The sequence below is a fragment of the Saccopteryx bilineata genome, chromosome 1 (genome assembly GCF_036850765.1).
Source record: "Saccopteryx bilineata isolate mSacBil1 chromosome 1, mSacBil1_pri_phased_curated, whole genome shotgun sequence".
In the NCBI taxonomy this organism is placed as follows: Eukaryota; Metazoa; Chordata; class Mammalia; order Chiroptera; family Emballonuridae; genus Saccopteryx; species Saccopteryx bilineata.
This window is the reverse complement of record NC_089490.1, coordinates 212,021,365-212,039,098: the sequence shown is the minus strand read 5'-3', so window position 1 is coordinate 212,039,098 and position 17,734 is coordinate 212,021,365. Positions and strand designations below refer to the sequence as shown.

At 38.6% G+C, this 17,734-nt stretch overlaps 1 protein-coding gene across 1 annotated transcript in view; it reads right to left on the bottom strand.

Moving 5' to 3' along the window:
- Nucleotides 1-17,734, bottom strand: part of FMN2 (formin 2) — a 410,616-nt gene that overhangs the window by 296,369 nt on the left and 96,513 nt on the right. Inside the window, exon 3 of the mRNA XM_066235150.1 lies at nucleotides 9,551-9,698. Coding sequence (XP_066091247.1) covers nucleotides 9,551-9,698 — 148 coding nt within the window. The remainder of the gene's footprint in view (nucleotides 1-9,550; nucleotides 9,699-17,734) is intronic.

The window sequence follows — 17,734 nt, the reverse complement described above, 5'->3', positions numbered from 1 at the left end:
AATAAAATGCCATAAGTCTCTAGGAAAAAGAAAAAAGGACAATCATGAAAAGAGGATTGCAAGGTATTAAAAAAAAAAAGACAAAATGACAAGTTCTCTGTTTTCTAAAATAGAACTGTGTTGGGCAAATGAGTTTGTAAAATCTGTATTTTCTGGGTTTGCTCCCTTTTATTGTTAAAAATGGCCGCTACCCATGTGAATGGCACTGTCCAGGTAAGGCTGCTGATTGCTTTTCTGCTTGAAAAGGACAGTTGTTATGCTAATGTTGCTGGAGGAGGAGTTTCACCCCAAAAAGTTTTAAGAAGAAAGGAGGAAAAGAGGAAGCCAAGATGGCAGGGTGCTGAAGGAGAAGCCAGTTTGTGCAGAGAGGAGAAGGGAGAAGGTACGCAGATGGAGAACCAGAGGTGACTGAGCTGGTGGGGGCCTTTGATTCTAGGAAAACCTGGATGTGTCAGTAGCTTTGTGAGCGCTGAATGAGTGGGTTTGGGAGCCCTGTGTGTTTTTACTCGCCTTTTGGGTGTGAGGCTAGAATAAAGGAATGGCCCACCAGTTTTTGGCTTCACAGTTTCTTTACCATCTGTCCGACTCTAATGGGAACCTGCACCTGCATGTGCCTGGCTGTGATGGCCACAGCTACTGGCCATACAAACTGCAAGTCTTTCCTCTGTGAAAAAGTCACTGTCGGGAGCCGATCAACAACTGCTGGCTGACAAGGTCACAGCAGGAGAAGACCTACAATTGCTGGCTGACAAGGTCACAGCAGGAGAAGACCCACAACTGCTGGCTGACAAGGTCACAGCAGAAGAAGATCGAAAACTGCTGATTGACAAAGTCACAGCAGAGAAGACCAATGGCTGCAGGTTGACAAAGTCACCCAAAGGAGAGACACAACGATACTTCCCCCTTTGACTTTTTGAATTAATCTGGCCTTATATCCCCCCCTTTTCTGGGTGTGTGCTATTATTTATGGCACAGGGATAATAGTACCATGCTTTCCCTGTAGATTCGTAGTGATTTCTTTGGAAATGAGACAGAGGGTGTGAGTTCCACAGAAAAGCCTGTAAGCCCCTTGAACTGGGCTCATAAACATAAGAGGCTGGCTATGATATCCCTTGTAAACGGTTAAGTTTGTAGGAGAATTTCTTCTTATTAATCATGTTAGAAAGAATAGATTGTGACTTGTGAATGGGTAGGAGGCAGTGGCTGTGCACAGAGCACCTTTCGGCCTTCACTTAATTCATCATTTTTCCTCCCTAGCCTTTTCATGTAATAGAGTAGAGAAACTTTCCTTTCTTCTTGCTTACCTGACCTGCAGATGGTGGAACACTCTGAGAAAAATATAGTTAGAACTTAACTAGTGTGTGAATATAGTAAATAAAATTTGACTAGACAATAGACTCTTAGGTAAGGTGTAGTGGAGTGGCCCGTTGCGTGGCCTTGGATGGGAGCGCAGCTGGCAAGAAAAGAATGTTTTGCTAAGAGACTTGTTTTGAGACTGAAGGCAGTTGCTGGGTTTTTCTCAGTGAAACATTCTCATGAGATTTTTGTATTTTCCAAGAATAAGGAGAGGAATGTGGTGGGATCCATAGAAGTAATAGCAATTAATGCCTTCTGATATTATGTTGCTACTAAGCTATCTTGCAGGTGCACTCTATATATCTTTAAGCAAAAGTTACTCTTGATGTTATGCCAATTTCTTAATAAGCAAGCCTTTTGAAGTCTTGTGAGAAAAATTAGGACACTGCATGAACTCAAGGCCATTTGCCTGAGCAAGCGGTGGTCCTTTGCTAGTCCTTGATGATTTCGTCTGTTAATCTCTCTCTCTGCGCCCTTGACTCACAACAACAGTAGAGTTATTAATTAGTACTAATCTTTTAGAAGTTTGTACTGATATTGTTATTGCTATTCAAGTTATTGTATATCTGTACTTTGAATGACTTACCACCTGATTTGTAGCTTATAGATATGAATTAACTGTTATCTGGAAATATGTAACCATAGTGAAACAAAATACCATGTGATTGTAACTTAGTGTGTGTGCATAAAAAGAAAGCTAGACCAGCATTTGGCAGAGATGCCTGGCAGTAAATGCTAACTAGAGAATAAAGAGAAAGAAAAGAATTCAGCTCTCTCACTCAATTTCGCCGACGCCGTCTCTTCCTGTGGGACCCCTGGATTTCCCCCGGGGCTGGACCCCGGCAAGTCATTAAACTTTTACTTTACAAAAAAGTTGGAAGGGCTATACATCACAAATAGAAGTTTTGACTATGATGTCACTATACAATAATGCGTAGCAATCAGTTGTTGAGTACATTGTAAGTACTTTATTAATAAATATGTACTGAAAGTTTGCAGTTGATATATTAAAAAAAAACAGACTCTACACAAAGTTTCCACTATACTAAGAACATTCTCACTCTTATAACTGGCTGCTTTATCATGAGAAGGAGTATGGTGTGGCCCCCTAGAATGAGAACTCTCCAGGTAGTCACAGTGGGAGAGTTTTAGAAAGTGCTATTAGATGGCTGAGCCAGAAGAATGCTTTCTGGCGACTACAATTCATAAAAGATCAGTCAGAGTAAAAGTCACTGCATTAAATTATTTCTACTTACCTCCATCATCCTCTTCAAGAATGCATATTTTAAAAGGAGACAAGTTATATTAAAAATTACTTATTCTGACATTTTGCAAACTACATCAAATAATGATTAAGAAAATTAGATTACAAACTTTCTGGTATTAATTCCAACTATCATTGTTTACCAAACTAAAATTCAGATTGTCATTAATTAACTTTCAGTTACAGTTTTATAACTGTTTTAAAAGAGCTCTAAAATTTTAGAGGATAACATAAATGTTTCAGTTAGAAAAGCTGAGAGAGACAGAAACCTTAGGAAAGAGAAAATAAAAATATTACCTTAATTTATTATGTAAAACATAAGGTATGAACCACTATTAAAAGAACTCTCAATGAAGTTGATCAACTCTACAACAGTCACGTGCCACTTACGACAGGGGCGCATTCTGAGAAATGCATCATTAGATGATTTCACCATTGCACTAGTGTAAAATGTACTTACAAATCTAGATGGTACAGCCTACTACACACCTAGACTACATGATAAGGTTAAGTGAGCTTAATTGATATTTATAGAACATTCCATCTGAAAACAACAGAATACATATTCTTCTCAAGTGCACACGAAACATTCTCAAGTATAGTCTGTATGTTGAGGGACAATACTAGTCTCAATAAATTTAAGATTAAAATCATAACAAATATATTTTCCAACTACAAAAGTATGAACTCTAGGCCCTGGCCGGTTGGCTCAGTGGTAGAGCGTCGGCCTGGCGTGCAGAAGTCCCAGGTTCAATTCCTGGCCAGGGAACACAGGAGAAGCGCCCATCTGCTTCTCCACCCCTACCCCTATCCTTCCTCTCTGTCTCTCTCTTCCTCTCCCGCAGCCGAGGCTCCATTGGAGCAAAGATGGCCTGGGCGCTGGGGATGGCTCCTTGGCCTCTGCCCCAGGCGCTAAAGTGGCTCTGGTTGCGGCAGAGCCACGCCCTGGAGGGGCAGAGCATCGCCCTCTGGTGGGCAGAGCTACGCCCCTGGTGGGCGTGCCGGGTGGATCCTGGTAGGGCGCATGCGGGAGTCTGTCTGACTGTCTCTCCCCGTTTCCAGCTTCAGAAAAATACAAAAAAAAAAGAAAAAGTATGAACTCTAAGTTCTAAAATTAATTACAAGAAGAAAACTGGAAAAACCACAAATATACAAAGGTTAAATACTGAACAAATATTAGGTCAAAGAAAAATAAATAAAGCAGTCAAAAGATACATAGAGACAAATGAAAATAAAAATATGACATATTAAAACTTTGCGGATGCAGTGAAGGCCTATTGCAAGAAACAAAAAACCCACAGATAAAGAATCTAACATTACACCTTAAAGAACTAGAAAAAGAAAAGAAAAGCATAAAGTCAGTAGAAGGTGGGAAATAATAAAAATCTGAGGGAAATAAGTAGAGCAAAAAGACAATAGAAAAAATTAATGCAACAAAAAGCTGGTTCTTCAAAAATTTAAAAAAAATTTGAGAAATCTCTGACTAAATCACTAAAGAGAAAAGACTCAAATAATATCAGAATCAAAAGAGGAGAAGTTACAACAGACACCACAGAAGTACAAAGGACTATATAAGAACACTAAGAAAGGCTATATGCCATCAAATTCAATAATTTAGAAAAAGTAAGGCCCTGGCCAGTTGGCTCAGTGGTAGAGCATTGGCCTGGCATGCAGGAGTCCCGGGTTCGATTCCAGGCCAGGGCACACAGGAAAAGTGCCCATCTGCTTCTCCACCTCTCCCCCTCTCCTTCCTTTCTGTCTCTCTCTTCCCCTCCCGCAACCGAGGCTCTGTTGGAGCAAAGTTGGCCCGGGCACTGAGGATGGCTCCATGGCCTCTGCTTCTGGCGCTAGAATGGCTCTGGTTGCAATAGAGCAACGCCCCAGATGGGCAGAGCATCACCCCCTGGTGGGCATGCCAGGTGGATCCCGGTCGGGCGCATGCGGGAGTCTGTCTGACTGCCTCCTGGTTTCCAACTTCAGAAAAATACAAAAAAAAAAAGAAAAAGTAAAAAAAAAAAACTTTTAGAAATGTACAATCTTCCTACACTGAACCATGAAGAATTAGAAAATCTAAATAGATACATCATTAATAAGAAACTTGAAGCAGTACTCAAAAACCTTCCAAAAGACAAAAGTCCAGGACCAGTTGGCCTCAATGGTGTATTCTACCAGACATCTGAAGACAATTCAATGTCAATCATTCTCAACCTCTTCTAAACTTGAAGAGGAGGAATACTTTCTAACTTCTTTTATGAGGTCAGCATTACCTGATACAAAAACCTGGCAAAAACAATACAAAGAAAAAAAAAAAGAAAGAAAATTACAGGCCAATACATCTGAAAAACATAGATACAGAAATCCTACACAAAATACTAGCAAATCAAATAAAATTCATTAAAAAGTTAATGCATCATGATCAAATGGGATTCATTCCAGAGAAGCAAGGATAAGTCAATATACACAAGTCAATCAAGGTGATAAACTACATTAACAAAAATAACAGATAAAAATCATAGGATCATGTCAATACATGCAGAAAAAGCATTTGACAAGATACAGCATCTATTTATATTATATAATTACAACACTCAATAAAATGGGTAACTCAACATAATAAAGGTCATATATTTATTATAAGCCCTCAACATAATAAAGGCTATCATATATTTATTATAAGCCCTCAGTTAATATCATACTCAATAGTCAAAAACTGAAAGCTTTTTTCTAAGTTCGGGAACAAGAAAAGGATGCTCATTTGCACCACTCTTATTCAATGTAATATCAGAAGTCCTGGCTAGAGCAATCAGGCAATAAATAAATAAATAAATAATAAATAGCATCCAGACTGCGAAGAAGTAAAACAGTGACTATCTACAAATGACAAAATTTTATTTATAGAAAACCATGAAGACTCCACAAAAAGACTTTTAGAAACAATAAACAAATACAGTAAAGTTGTTGGATACAAGATCAATGTACAAAAATCCATTGCATTTCTATATACTAATAATACAATGTCACAAAAAAATGAGAAAACAATCTCATTCATAATTTTTTTTTCTTTTCTTTTTTTTTTTTTGTTTTGTTTTGTTTTTTCATTTTTTCATTTTTCTGAAGCTGGAAACGGGGAGAAACAGTCAGACAGACTCCTGCATGCGCCCAACCGGGATCCGCCCGGCACGCCCACCAGGGGCGACGCTCTGCCCACCAGGGGGCGATGCTCTGCCCATCCTGGGCATCGCCATATTGCGACCAGAGCCACTCTAGCGCTTGAGGCAGAGGCCACAGAGCCATCCCCAGCGCCCGGGCCATCTCTGCTCCAATGGAGCCTTGGCTGCGGGAGGGGAAGAGAGAGACAGAGAGGAAGGGGGGGGGGTGGAGAAGCAAATGGGCGCTTCTCCTGTGTGCCCTGGCCGGGAATCAAACCCGGGTCCCCCGCACGCCAGGCCGACGCTCTACCGCTGAGCCAACCGGCCAGGGCCTCATTCATAATTTTAATAAAAAGGTTAAAATATCTAGGATTAAACTTAATAAAGGAGATGAAGTATACGGTCTACCCAAAAGTTCTGTCCGTTTTTGGAATAAAACAAAATACAAATTTTTCTTACTGTCAATAAACTTTATTAAATAATATAATTGCCATTATTATTAATGATTTCTTGCCAGTGTGAGGGCAATTTGTATACCCCATTTTTGAAAAATGTTTTATCTTTTGATGTGAAAAATTGAACCAGTGCTTGTTTGATATCTTCTTCTTTTTTGAATTTTTTGCCCTTCAAAACATTTTGTAAGGACAAAAACAAGTGATAGTTGGAGGGTGCTAAGTCCGGGGAATATGGTGGATGCAACAGAATTTCCCAGCCTAGTTCTGCAATTTTTTGACAAGTCCCCAAAGCAGCATGTGGCCTGGCATTATCATGATGCTGTATGATGTTCTTCCTATTGAACATCGCCGGCCTCTTTTCTTGGACTGCTGTCTTTAAATTATCCAGTTGCTGACAATACTTCTCTGCATTGAGCTTTTCGTTTGGTTTTAAAAGCTCATAATGGCCTGACCAGGCAGTGGCGCAGTGGATAGAGCGTCGGACTGGGATGCAGAGGACCCAAGTTCGAGACCCCGAGGTCGCCAGCTTGAGCGCGGGCTCATCTGGTTTGAGCAAAAGCCCACCAGCTCGAACCCAATGTCGCTGGCTCCAGCAAGGGGTTACTTGGTCTGCTGAAGGCCCGTGGTCAAGGCACATATGAGAAAGCAATCAATGAACAACTAAGGTGTCGCAATGCGCAATGGAAAACTGATGATTGATGCTTCTCATCTCTCTCCGTTCCTGTCTGTCTGTCCCTGTCTATTTCTCTCTCTGACTCACTTTGTCTCTGTAAAAAATAAAAAATAAAAATTAAAAGCTCATAATGTATTGGTCCTCGAATGTCCCACCATATACACAACATTCTCTTATTCAGAGTCAAATTTGGTTTAGAGGTGGAAGGGCTAGGTTTTCCAGGTTCACAATATGCCCTTTTCCTTATGATGTTTTCGTAGGTAATCCACTTTTCATCCCCAGTTATCATCCGGTTCAAGAAGGGCTCGATTTTGTTCTGAACAAGCAGAGATGTGCATATGATGACTCGATCACCCAAATTCTTCTGACTTCATTCATGTGGCACCCATCTTGAATATTTCCACACCAATCCTATCTTCCGAATATGGTCCAAAATGGTTTGCTGAGCTGAATTAAGCCTTTCTGTGATCTCCGATGTTGTCAGAAAAGGATCTTGCTCCAACATGGTCTTAACAACATCGTCATTGATCAAAGGTGGTCGCCCAGAACGTGGCTTATCAGAAAGGTCGAAATCACCTGTTTCGAATTTTTCGAACCATCTTCTGCATGTCCTAGCAGAAACTGTACCTTCACCAAACACTTTCAATAAATTTCTACATGCTTCTGTAGCATTTCTTCCTTGTTGAAATTCGTATCAATATAGTGGCGTAAATGAACTTTATCAGTAGCCATGAGTACAGTATCGCTTCACACATAAGACTAACGTGAATCAACTTTGTTTTAGTTAATTTGCTACATCAGTCTGTATACATTAAGTGATAAAAATAGGCACACATGCGCCAAATAAACATGTGCTTACGTGTCAAAACTTGTTGTGATAGAAACAGACAGAACTTTCCGGTAGACCTGATATGTGTAAACTAAAAACTACAAGACACTGTTGAAAGAAATTGAAGAAGACACAAAGAAATAAAAAGATATTCAATGTTTATGTATTGAAAGAGTCAACAGTTAAATGGCCGTGTTACCATTTTGATAGCTATTACAAATATCTATCAAAAGTACTGTTCACACAAATAGAACAAAAATTCTTCAAATTTCTATGAAATCACAAAAGACCCAATAGCCACAACAATTTTAAAAAAGTACAGAGCCAGAGGTATCACACTCTGACTTCATGCTATACTCAAAGCTACAAATCACTATGGCATTGGCAGAAAAACAGACACACAGACCAATGGAACAGACTTGAGAGCTCAGAAATAAACCCACACATGTACGGGCAACTGATTTTTGACAAAGGGGCCAAAAACATAAAATGGGCAAAGGAAAGTCTCTTCAGTAAATGATGATGTGAAAACTGGAAAGCCATAAGCAAATGAATGAAATTATACTGCTATCTGACACCACACACAAAAATTAACTCAAAATGGATTAAAGACTTGAATGTAAGACCTGAAACAATAACATACATAGAAAAAAACATAGGCACTAAACATATGAACCTTGTGAACTTGACCCCAAAGACAAGAGAGGTAAAAGCAAAATTAAATAAATGGGACTACATCAAACTATAATAAAAAGCTTCTGCACAGTAATCAAAATCATCAACATAACAAAAAGTCAACCAATGTAAAAGGAGAAGATTTTTGCAAAGAAGACTTCTGTTAAGGGTAGTAGTAGTCCAAGATATATAAAGAACTAGTACAACTCAACTACTAAAAAAATAAATAATTTGATTAAAATATGAGAGGAGGATGTGAATTAACACTTTCCCAAAGAGTATACACACATAGCCAACAGACATATGAAAAAATGCTCAACATCCCTAGCAATATGTGAAATGCAATTCAAAACCACAATATACCACCTCACACCCATTAGAATGGCTACTAATATCATTAAGGCAAGAAATAACAAGTATTGGAGAGAATGTAGATAAAAGGGAACTCTTGTACACTGCTGGTACAAATGTAACCTGGTACAGCCACTATGGGAAACAGTATGAAGGTTTTACTCTTCACTTATAAATCAGAAGTCAGTATTCCTGATCAGTCCATTAGGAATGAACTGGGAATTTATTATGCCAAAGTGTAAAAAAAAAAGCAATAAAATAACCAAATTCAATGAAACATTTTAATACAAATATAATTCTTAATTCTATACAACAAGTATCAACTATTTCCCTGGTTCTGGGCTCTGTGTTAACGCTGATGTTAATTTTATGCTATCTTCCCAAACAATTAACACAAAATACTTTAAGACCACAAAAGGTACAAAGCAAGAAAAATAGAAAAATGTTAAAGAAAAATAAATATTATATCTGAATGCTGTAAAATTTTAAAAGATTACTTCAGTTTTAGATTTAGCAAAGAATATCTCTATCTGGCCTCTCCCCATTAGCTGGACACATGGTTCTCCAACTTGCACATATGCAGTAACTGGACCATTCCAGTGCTCCTTCCCCAAAATTCTATCTCAGCAGCCTTGAAGGTGGGGCATAAGAATTTTCAATTTAACAAGCATCCCAGTGATCTTCCCTGTTATCAGTAGATTATAACCTAAGACATATCTTGAAGAGAAATGCAGACTCACTACCCAGTACGCACCATGTCTCATCCTTTCACAACATTCACTGCTCCTGGAGGCCTACCTGTTTCAGCATCCTGAGGCCTATGCTCTTCACCAGGAGGATGAGATGGCGACCACACCGGGGGAACTCGCCTGGGAAACTGTCCTTCAGTGTAATCCAGAGAGTGTGTGGGTTGACTAACAGCAGCCCAGGTATAAAGTTGATCTTGCTGTTTAAAAATAAAAATAAATTAAAGCAATTAATTCAAAAATAATATCATCTGGATTGATATACTGCAACATCATTTCTAACAGAAATATACATGTAGGTGCATGTATACAGGGGTGGGCAAAAGTAGGTTTGCAGTCGTGAGTATGCAAAACATTTATTCTTATATAATTTATTGATTATTGTATTATTTGTATTACAACTGTAAACCAACTTTTACCTAACCATGTATATGCAAATAAAAATATAAAACATTAAAACAGTATTTCTCCCATTCAATGTATATTAAAAACATATTCTTTCACGTAGTCATTTCATTTTTTTAACCATGCTTGTTTCAATTTTTTTTATAGTAAAATCTATGTTTCTTTGGATGTAGAGAAACCATGTGGGCCTGCAGGGAATTATAAAATCAGAAAATTCAAACATTTAATAGGAGAACTCCCTGGACTAGCACATTTAATACATTTGAATATATGATGTCTCTTTAACATCTATTTAAACATTTGAGGCAAAGTCAAAGGACGGGCTGTCCTTGGGCACCACAGAACATAATAGCCTCCCTGCCTCTAACACAAAAGCCCCAGGAAACAAACTCATTTCGGGTCCAAGTTGGGAACAATTTGGGAGGGAAACCATGAAAAAGTAATAGGAGAACTCCCTGGACTAACACCTTTAATACATTTGAATATGATGTCCCTTTATAATCTGTTGAAACATTTGAGGCAGTCAAAGGACAGGCTGTTCTTGGGCACCACAGAACATAATAGCCTCCCTGCCTTCAACACAAAAGGCCCAGGAACCAACTCATCTCGTGTCCAGGTTGGGAACAGTTTGGGAGGGAAACCATGAAAAAGTAAGTGAACCTGCCAAGAACTAAAGAACTGGACACGGTCTCCTGGCAAAGAAAGCTCTGCCCAGATGCAGACTAACAGAATCCGGACAGAATGAGAAGGCTCAGAACTACACTAGTGCCAGCAAAGTGGATATCTCACAGAGGAGGCTGTTGTGAGACTTAAAACACCTTACAAAACTGCTTTGAATTTCAGAATCATAACATGTTTAACTGTTACAGGAGGCAGGCAGGCTCTCATTTTAGAATGCCATAACTGTTAAAGTTTTCTGGGCATTTGTGCTAATTGTCACTGAGTTTTGTTCAATGAATAATTGCCCCACAGCATGTCCTCAACTATCATTGAGTGCATTTTTCTCTACTGTGTTTCTGTTTAACTTTCAGGCAATGTATCTGTTATTTTTCCAAGTGGCGTATACATGCTCCTTCTTACCAGTTATTATATCCTATATCCCCATTTTCCTTAGATATTATGACACACAGTGATTAGGAAGGAACTACAAGGGTTAATAAGGTCAAACAAATTTGTCTTTTAACAAAATGAAATCACAGTTTTCTATGTCGATTAAAATGGATGTTTCCGACGGCACTATTCCACTCCCTTAAATTCTTAAGGTCTGTTTTGACTTTGGTTGAAGTCCTATTAAAGAAAACACATACAGGCTTTCTACCAAAGGCATACAATATTGGAAACCACAACTTGTGGCATAAATAGACCACAAAAGAAAAAAGAAAACAAAGTTACTTTCAGCAAATATTTCATCTTTATAACTGAGCTATAAATAACAATTCCCCAAATAACACAGTTATAATATGCAAATACTTTATTTTGGAGGGCCCACTAGAAAATAATAATGCTCACAGTTAGGCATGCTAAGAGCTCTTCATTGAGATTTTTATGACCAAGATGTGGGTCTGGTTATCACCTAAAAGGATTTCAGGCTAACATTTTTCTGATAGTGCATTTGCAAGAACACTCCATGGCTATAGAGTAAAACAAAATCCCCATTGCTCTCTGAGAGAACTGCTGCCCTTCTCACTGCTATTCCTGTGACTCCTCAGTGAGAGGAGACAGGGTGTTCACACAAATGGGAATACATCTTAGTTTGGGTTCCCCATTTCTTAGTAAGCTCTCAGAACGGCCCCAGCTCACAGGCCAGTGAATCTATTTGAGAAGTAAAATATAGTCACTGTATCTCAGACATTCCAGGAAGTACACTCTCCCATTGAATACCAAAAGTCTGCCTGAGGGGAAAAATGTTTTTAAAAAATGCTTTTAAAAAATGCCTTAAAGCATGCAGCTCATTCATTTCTTCACATATACTTTTTTTTTTGAAAAACTAAACTTGCATTTATTGTGTTTACACGGATTTATCTATATCTCTGTTATGTATATATAGTTTTACTTCCTCTGGTCCTATCCTCTCATCCCTCTTCCCTCTGACAGCTGTCCCTCTGGTCCCTGTGACCCTGCCTCTGCTTCTATTCCGTTCCTTAGTTCACTTGTTCATTAGATTCCACATTACAAGTGAGATCATATGATATTTTATTTTCTCTGCCTGGCTTATTTCACTTAGCATAATAATCTCTGAGTTTATCCATGCTGTCACAAAAGGTAAGATTTCCTTTTTCACAGCCGCATAGTATCCTATTGTATATACAGCTTTTTAATCCACTCGTCCACTGACGGACACTTGGGCTGTTTCCAGACCTTAGCCATTGTAAACAATGCTGCAATAAACATGGGGGGCATTTCTTCTTTTGAATCAGTGATTTGGTATTCTTAGGATATAGTCCTAAAAGTGGTATAGCTGGGTCAAAAGACACCATGAATAAAATAAAAAGACAACCCAACAATGGGAGAACATATTCACCAATATGTCTGATAAGGGGTTAATAACCAAAATTTATAAAGAACTTCTAAAACTCAATACCAGGAAGGTAAACAATCCAATTAAAAAATGGGCAAAAGAACTGAACAGACACTTCTCCAAAGAGTACAAATAGCCAATAGGCATATGAAAAAATGTACAACATCACTAATCATCAGAGATATGTAAATTAAAATCTTCACATATACTCTTAAAATCTACCCTTTCAGTGCACACAGCTAAAACTTATCACCACTGACAGAGGGCGCTTTACCAACACTTGATCGAACTGGCCTCAGCAACTGCTTCAGGCAAATTGTGCTTGGGTGTGACTTGGAAGAAATACTACTTAAGTACACTGGACGATCACTGAAAATGTCCATCTTGTTACATTATATTTTAGGTAGGAAGATTCTGAAGATTAATTTCTTTCCTATTTAGAACTTTTAGCTTTATCTAAAGAATTAAACAGTTGGATGGTATTTTGAGTTTATTTGTGCTTTTAAAAATCTTATGAGCCCTGGCCAGATGGTTCAGTGGATAAAGTATCCTCCCAACACACCAAGGTCACAGGTTCCATCCTGGGTCAGGGTACATAGGAGAAGCAATCAACGAATGCACAACTAAGTGGAACAACTAAGTGGAATGACAAGTTGATGCTTCTCTCTCTTTCTTCCCCTTACTCTCTCAAAAAAAAAATCAATGAAAAAAAATTTATAGATTCTTTTGTTGATCAGCTTGCTTTTGGTTTTGGCTGTTGAAAATCTGAAATAAGTACACAGCCTACTGCCACAGGTTTTAGGATTTCAGGATATATGTTCTCATCAGCCTCATTTCTGGCTCTATTTTATGTTTCATTCCAGTTTCATTTCCACTTCTTTTCTCTTTTTCTCCCCCCACTGGCAGCTAATTTTTATTCTCTTCCACTATCTTACTTTTCTTCCTAATCATTGCAAATGCTTTTTGAAATAAGGTGTCAATGAACACATTATTAGAATGAGGAAAATAATATAAGATTTATATTTATCTATCTTAACTCATTTGAACTTTTTACAAGATGACTGGCTGGCTAGTACATACTGGTAGTAGAGTGAACTGTTCTCACAATATTTTAGTTTACACTGATCATTTAATTACAAAAAAAATAGCACAACTCTACTGAACATCTCTGAGGTACGAGACATAAGAAAAACAATAATCTATACGATACACAACGGCATCTACTCGGTATATTATTTTCCAATCTTTCTATGAATATTTTTGTACCTGCAATCCTAGTGTACAACTTTTATAAATAACATGCTATAAATTTTAAAATAATTGCATCACCTTCACACTTATAATTTATCTTTCTGCCACAATCATGACACAATTAACACTATACCACAGCCATTTAATTAACTATTGACAGAACACTGTGAATACAACTGCCCAAAGCATCTCTGGTTTGTGTTTAAATAAGTTAATACCTCAGATGGGGGTGGAGGGGATGGATGAAAGAGGTGAAAGGGACTAAGAAGGACAAATTGCCAGTTTGTATTTTAATATATATGCACGTTACCATTTTTTTCTAGTCTCCAGCAGAAGACTCAGTTCTAATGACTTCTTGTCAATACCTCATGTATTATCTTTACAATGTGCAAATTATTCACAGCCAGCTGCTTTCACTTGTCAAAATATAGGGAACAAAATTTCATAGGGCATTTCATGTGTTATGACTTTAATGATACTTAGATATTTGTGCATATTATAATAGTCAAAAATTAAAAGGAAATCTCCACGTTTGAAAATTAAGGGGTACAATTCTATGTCACTCATTGCTCAAAAAAGACACTAGAATCAAAATTTGAAAATATTTTTCAAATGAATGATAATGAAAACATTATATACCATAACTATTTAGATGCAGTTAATAATGTTTAGATAGCAATTTTTAGGTCTAAATGCATAATTAAAAAGATAAAGGGCTGAGAAAATTAATTAAGTTAAATATCTATCTCAAGAATTTAGGAGGGGAAATCCCTCAGCAACTTAGCTCAAAGAGGGGAGTAAAAGAAAATAGATAAAAATACTAAAAAATAATCTGAGGAGAATTCTTCTGAAAAAAAAGCTAACAAAAATGAAAACTTCTGCCAAGTATAATCAAGTAGAGATGCAATTAACCAATGTCAAAAATGAAAAAGGAAACATTGTATAGATACTACAGACATCAGGAAATAGTAATATATTAGCTTAACTTTAAAAAAGCATTCTTAAATATTAGATAAAATGGATAAATTCTTTTTAAAAATGTAATTTATCAAAATTAACAAACAAAATAGAAAAATGTAAATAGCCCCATAACTGAAATCTTACCATTTACAAATGTCTCACAAAGAATACTCCAGACTCAAATGGACTAATTTATGGCTAGATGGACAAATTCTGTCTGAAGCCTTAAGGAAGAAATAAAACCAATCTTACACAAATTTCCAAATAGGAAAAAATGGAAATACCTCCCCAACTTATTTTATTAGACCAACAGAGAAACCAAAACCTTAAAGGGACATTATGAGAAAGAAAAATTGCATGCCAAGAACTTTTCTGAACATAGGTGAAAAAATTCTACACCATAATACTAAATGACAGAGTATTCAAGGTTGCAGAACCAAAAATAGTGCTAGAAAGCATTCAGGAAAGAGGGAACTGGGCATATCAGGGACAGCGAAGTATGGGGTTCACCAGGGGATGTAAGGGTGACTCATGGAGGGGAACAGGCAAAGTTAAAGAGAAGGAAGGTGTGTGGGGCCCTTGAATGTAGTCAACGCTTGTACTAAATTAGGTAGGAATGGGGAGTTCTCAGTGATGTCTGAGAAATAAAGCAAAATAAGTCATACCTGGTCATTGTAAAAATGAGTCATAATAACTACGGGGATGGGAGGTAGTGGGGCTAGTCCAGGCCGGAGACATGAAGCAGAGGGATGATGCTTCCCTTGGGCTTGAGAGCAGACCCTCCAAGCAGCAGGCTGGACAGAGGTGAGGGACCATAATGCCATCAGTGCGGGTGGCACTCAAGGCTTTGTCCCTGGGAGAAAGGGAGACTAGTAATGCCACTCCAAGAAAGTAGGAACACTTAATGATATTTTTCAAAGGAGTCTGATTTCAGAGATGCTGAATCAAAGACACCAGTTTGTCAGCAGGCTGAAAGAGGCACAATGAGAGCTTACAAACGTGGCTGGAGTTGGGAATCTGCACAGGATTCAGCAACATGTATGTATGTGCAAAGTCGGAGGAGGGAAGGGAGCTCTAAGGGTTTTACTTTGGGAAATAGCTACCTTTTACCAACAAGAAGAAGAAAAAAGAAAAAAACAGTGGTTTGCAGCAAACCAAATGAAAAAGAGCTTTCTGGAAGTATAAGTTCATTGCCTCAAATCCTAGTAGAAGCAACAAAAGGTGAATTCTCAAAACTACATGGAACAGACATCTTTTCAGAAACATCTTAAATGCATTGATGGGACTAGAAATTGGATTATAAAAGAAAAAACAGTGGTAGAAAAGTAGAAGCAACTTTTATCAGAAATTTCACAGGGCCTGACCAGGCAGTGGAGCAGTGGATAGAGCATCAGACTGGGAGGTGGAGGACCCTGGTTTGAAACACCGAGGTCAGCGGCTTGAGCACAGGCTCATCTGGTTTGAGCAAGGCTCACCATCCTGAGCCCAAGCTTACTGGCTTGAGCAAGGGGTCACTCCGTCAGCTGTAGCCCCCCGGTCAAGGCATATATAATAAAGCAACCAATGAACAACTAAGGTGCTGCACAAAGATTTGATGCTTCTCATCTCTCTTCCTTCCTGTCTGTCTGTCCCTGTCTCTGTCTCTCTCTGTCACAAAAAAAGAAATTTTGCAGGAAAAGTTTGTCTGCATGAAAGGAAACTGAGGAAGATCACACAGAATCACAGACTTCCCAGTAAAATTAGAAAATCCCGACTCAGATTGAGTGGTCTGGATGGTTGCTGAGAAAAGCAAAGGCATCTGAAACAGGGAAGGCCAACAACAGGCAGTAACAGCAGGAAAAAGAATAGCTACCAAGCAGTAGAGAGTAAGCAGGCAGCTCAGACTGGGCCTCTGGGAAGTTTAGTGGACTTCACTGTCACTGCTTTGTGGCTCACGCCAATGACTGCTGGGAGCTCTCAGTAGAAGAGCCGGAGATGGGAAGAATACGGTAGAAACTCCAGAAAGTCAAAAGGCTGAGAAATGATTGGACAGTAGCAAGCTTATCTGTTCATGGGTCTGCATAGGAGAGCAGAAAGGGTTCTAGAAAAAGAATCTTCTACATTGTTATGCTGGCATCTAGGGATGCTAAGTGTGCCTATCCCTCGGGCTCACACCAGAAACCAGAAACAGGCACAGGAAACCAGGCTGTTGTGCTGAGGTTGCTGCAGATGGAAGCAGGCCCAGGGAGCTGCTGTATGGCATTACTGTTGGACAAACATGCATGTCCAACACACACACAGACACACACACCCCAATCTTCCTGGCACTATGATTTAGAAGATCCAAAGGGAACAATGACAAAGGAAGGGATTTCAAAAACTTTGGTCTAATAAAAGAAAACCCATTTTGAGTTAAGAGAAAAAGTAAAAGAAATATCTTGGAGAAAAAACCTTGTTTTTAAAAATGAGCTCATAGTATCAAAATGGCCCAGAGAAGGGCACATAGGTTCTGATGGGGCCTGGTGAGGACACAGAGTTGGGACTGAATCAGATGAAGGCAAGAGAGATGTGTACGTTGTAAATGTCAGAACCCAAGGTAATAATTAACCCTGAGAGGGGAAGAAAACAGTGCGGAGAGCAGGGTGAATTGGGATCAGTATCACTTACTCAAGTCTTTCAGTCCCTCTGCTGGTACTACACAGCTGCTCAGTGAGAAGTGGATTTACACTCATTAGCAATCAGTCCTAAAACTAGTTACCAACAGATCCCAAGCTGAGGGGGAGAATATCTAAATGCCCACAATGAAACTTGCTTAACCGGAAGGAAGCACTGCAGTAGACAGCGTTGGAGACTTTGTAGGACACCCCTCCCTCGGAGTCTGAACCAGAGCTTACATTTTCTCAAAGGTGTCAGCTAAAGGCTTGGTTTAATCATTTGCTCCAGAAAAACACATATTAAGCAGAATGAGCACATATAATACTGATGCCGATTGAGTCTCTTCTCACAGAAAGAGAAGCTAAAATAAAGGCTCAGCCCTAAAATTTTTTATCAACTTGCAGTAGTAGCACAGACACAAGCAGGAAGTGAGAAAAAGATCTAAAATGAGCTCTGCTACTTATTGCC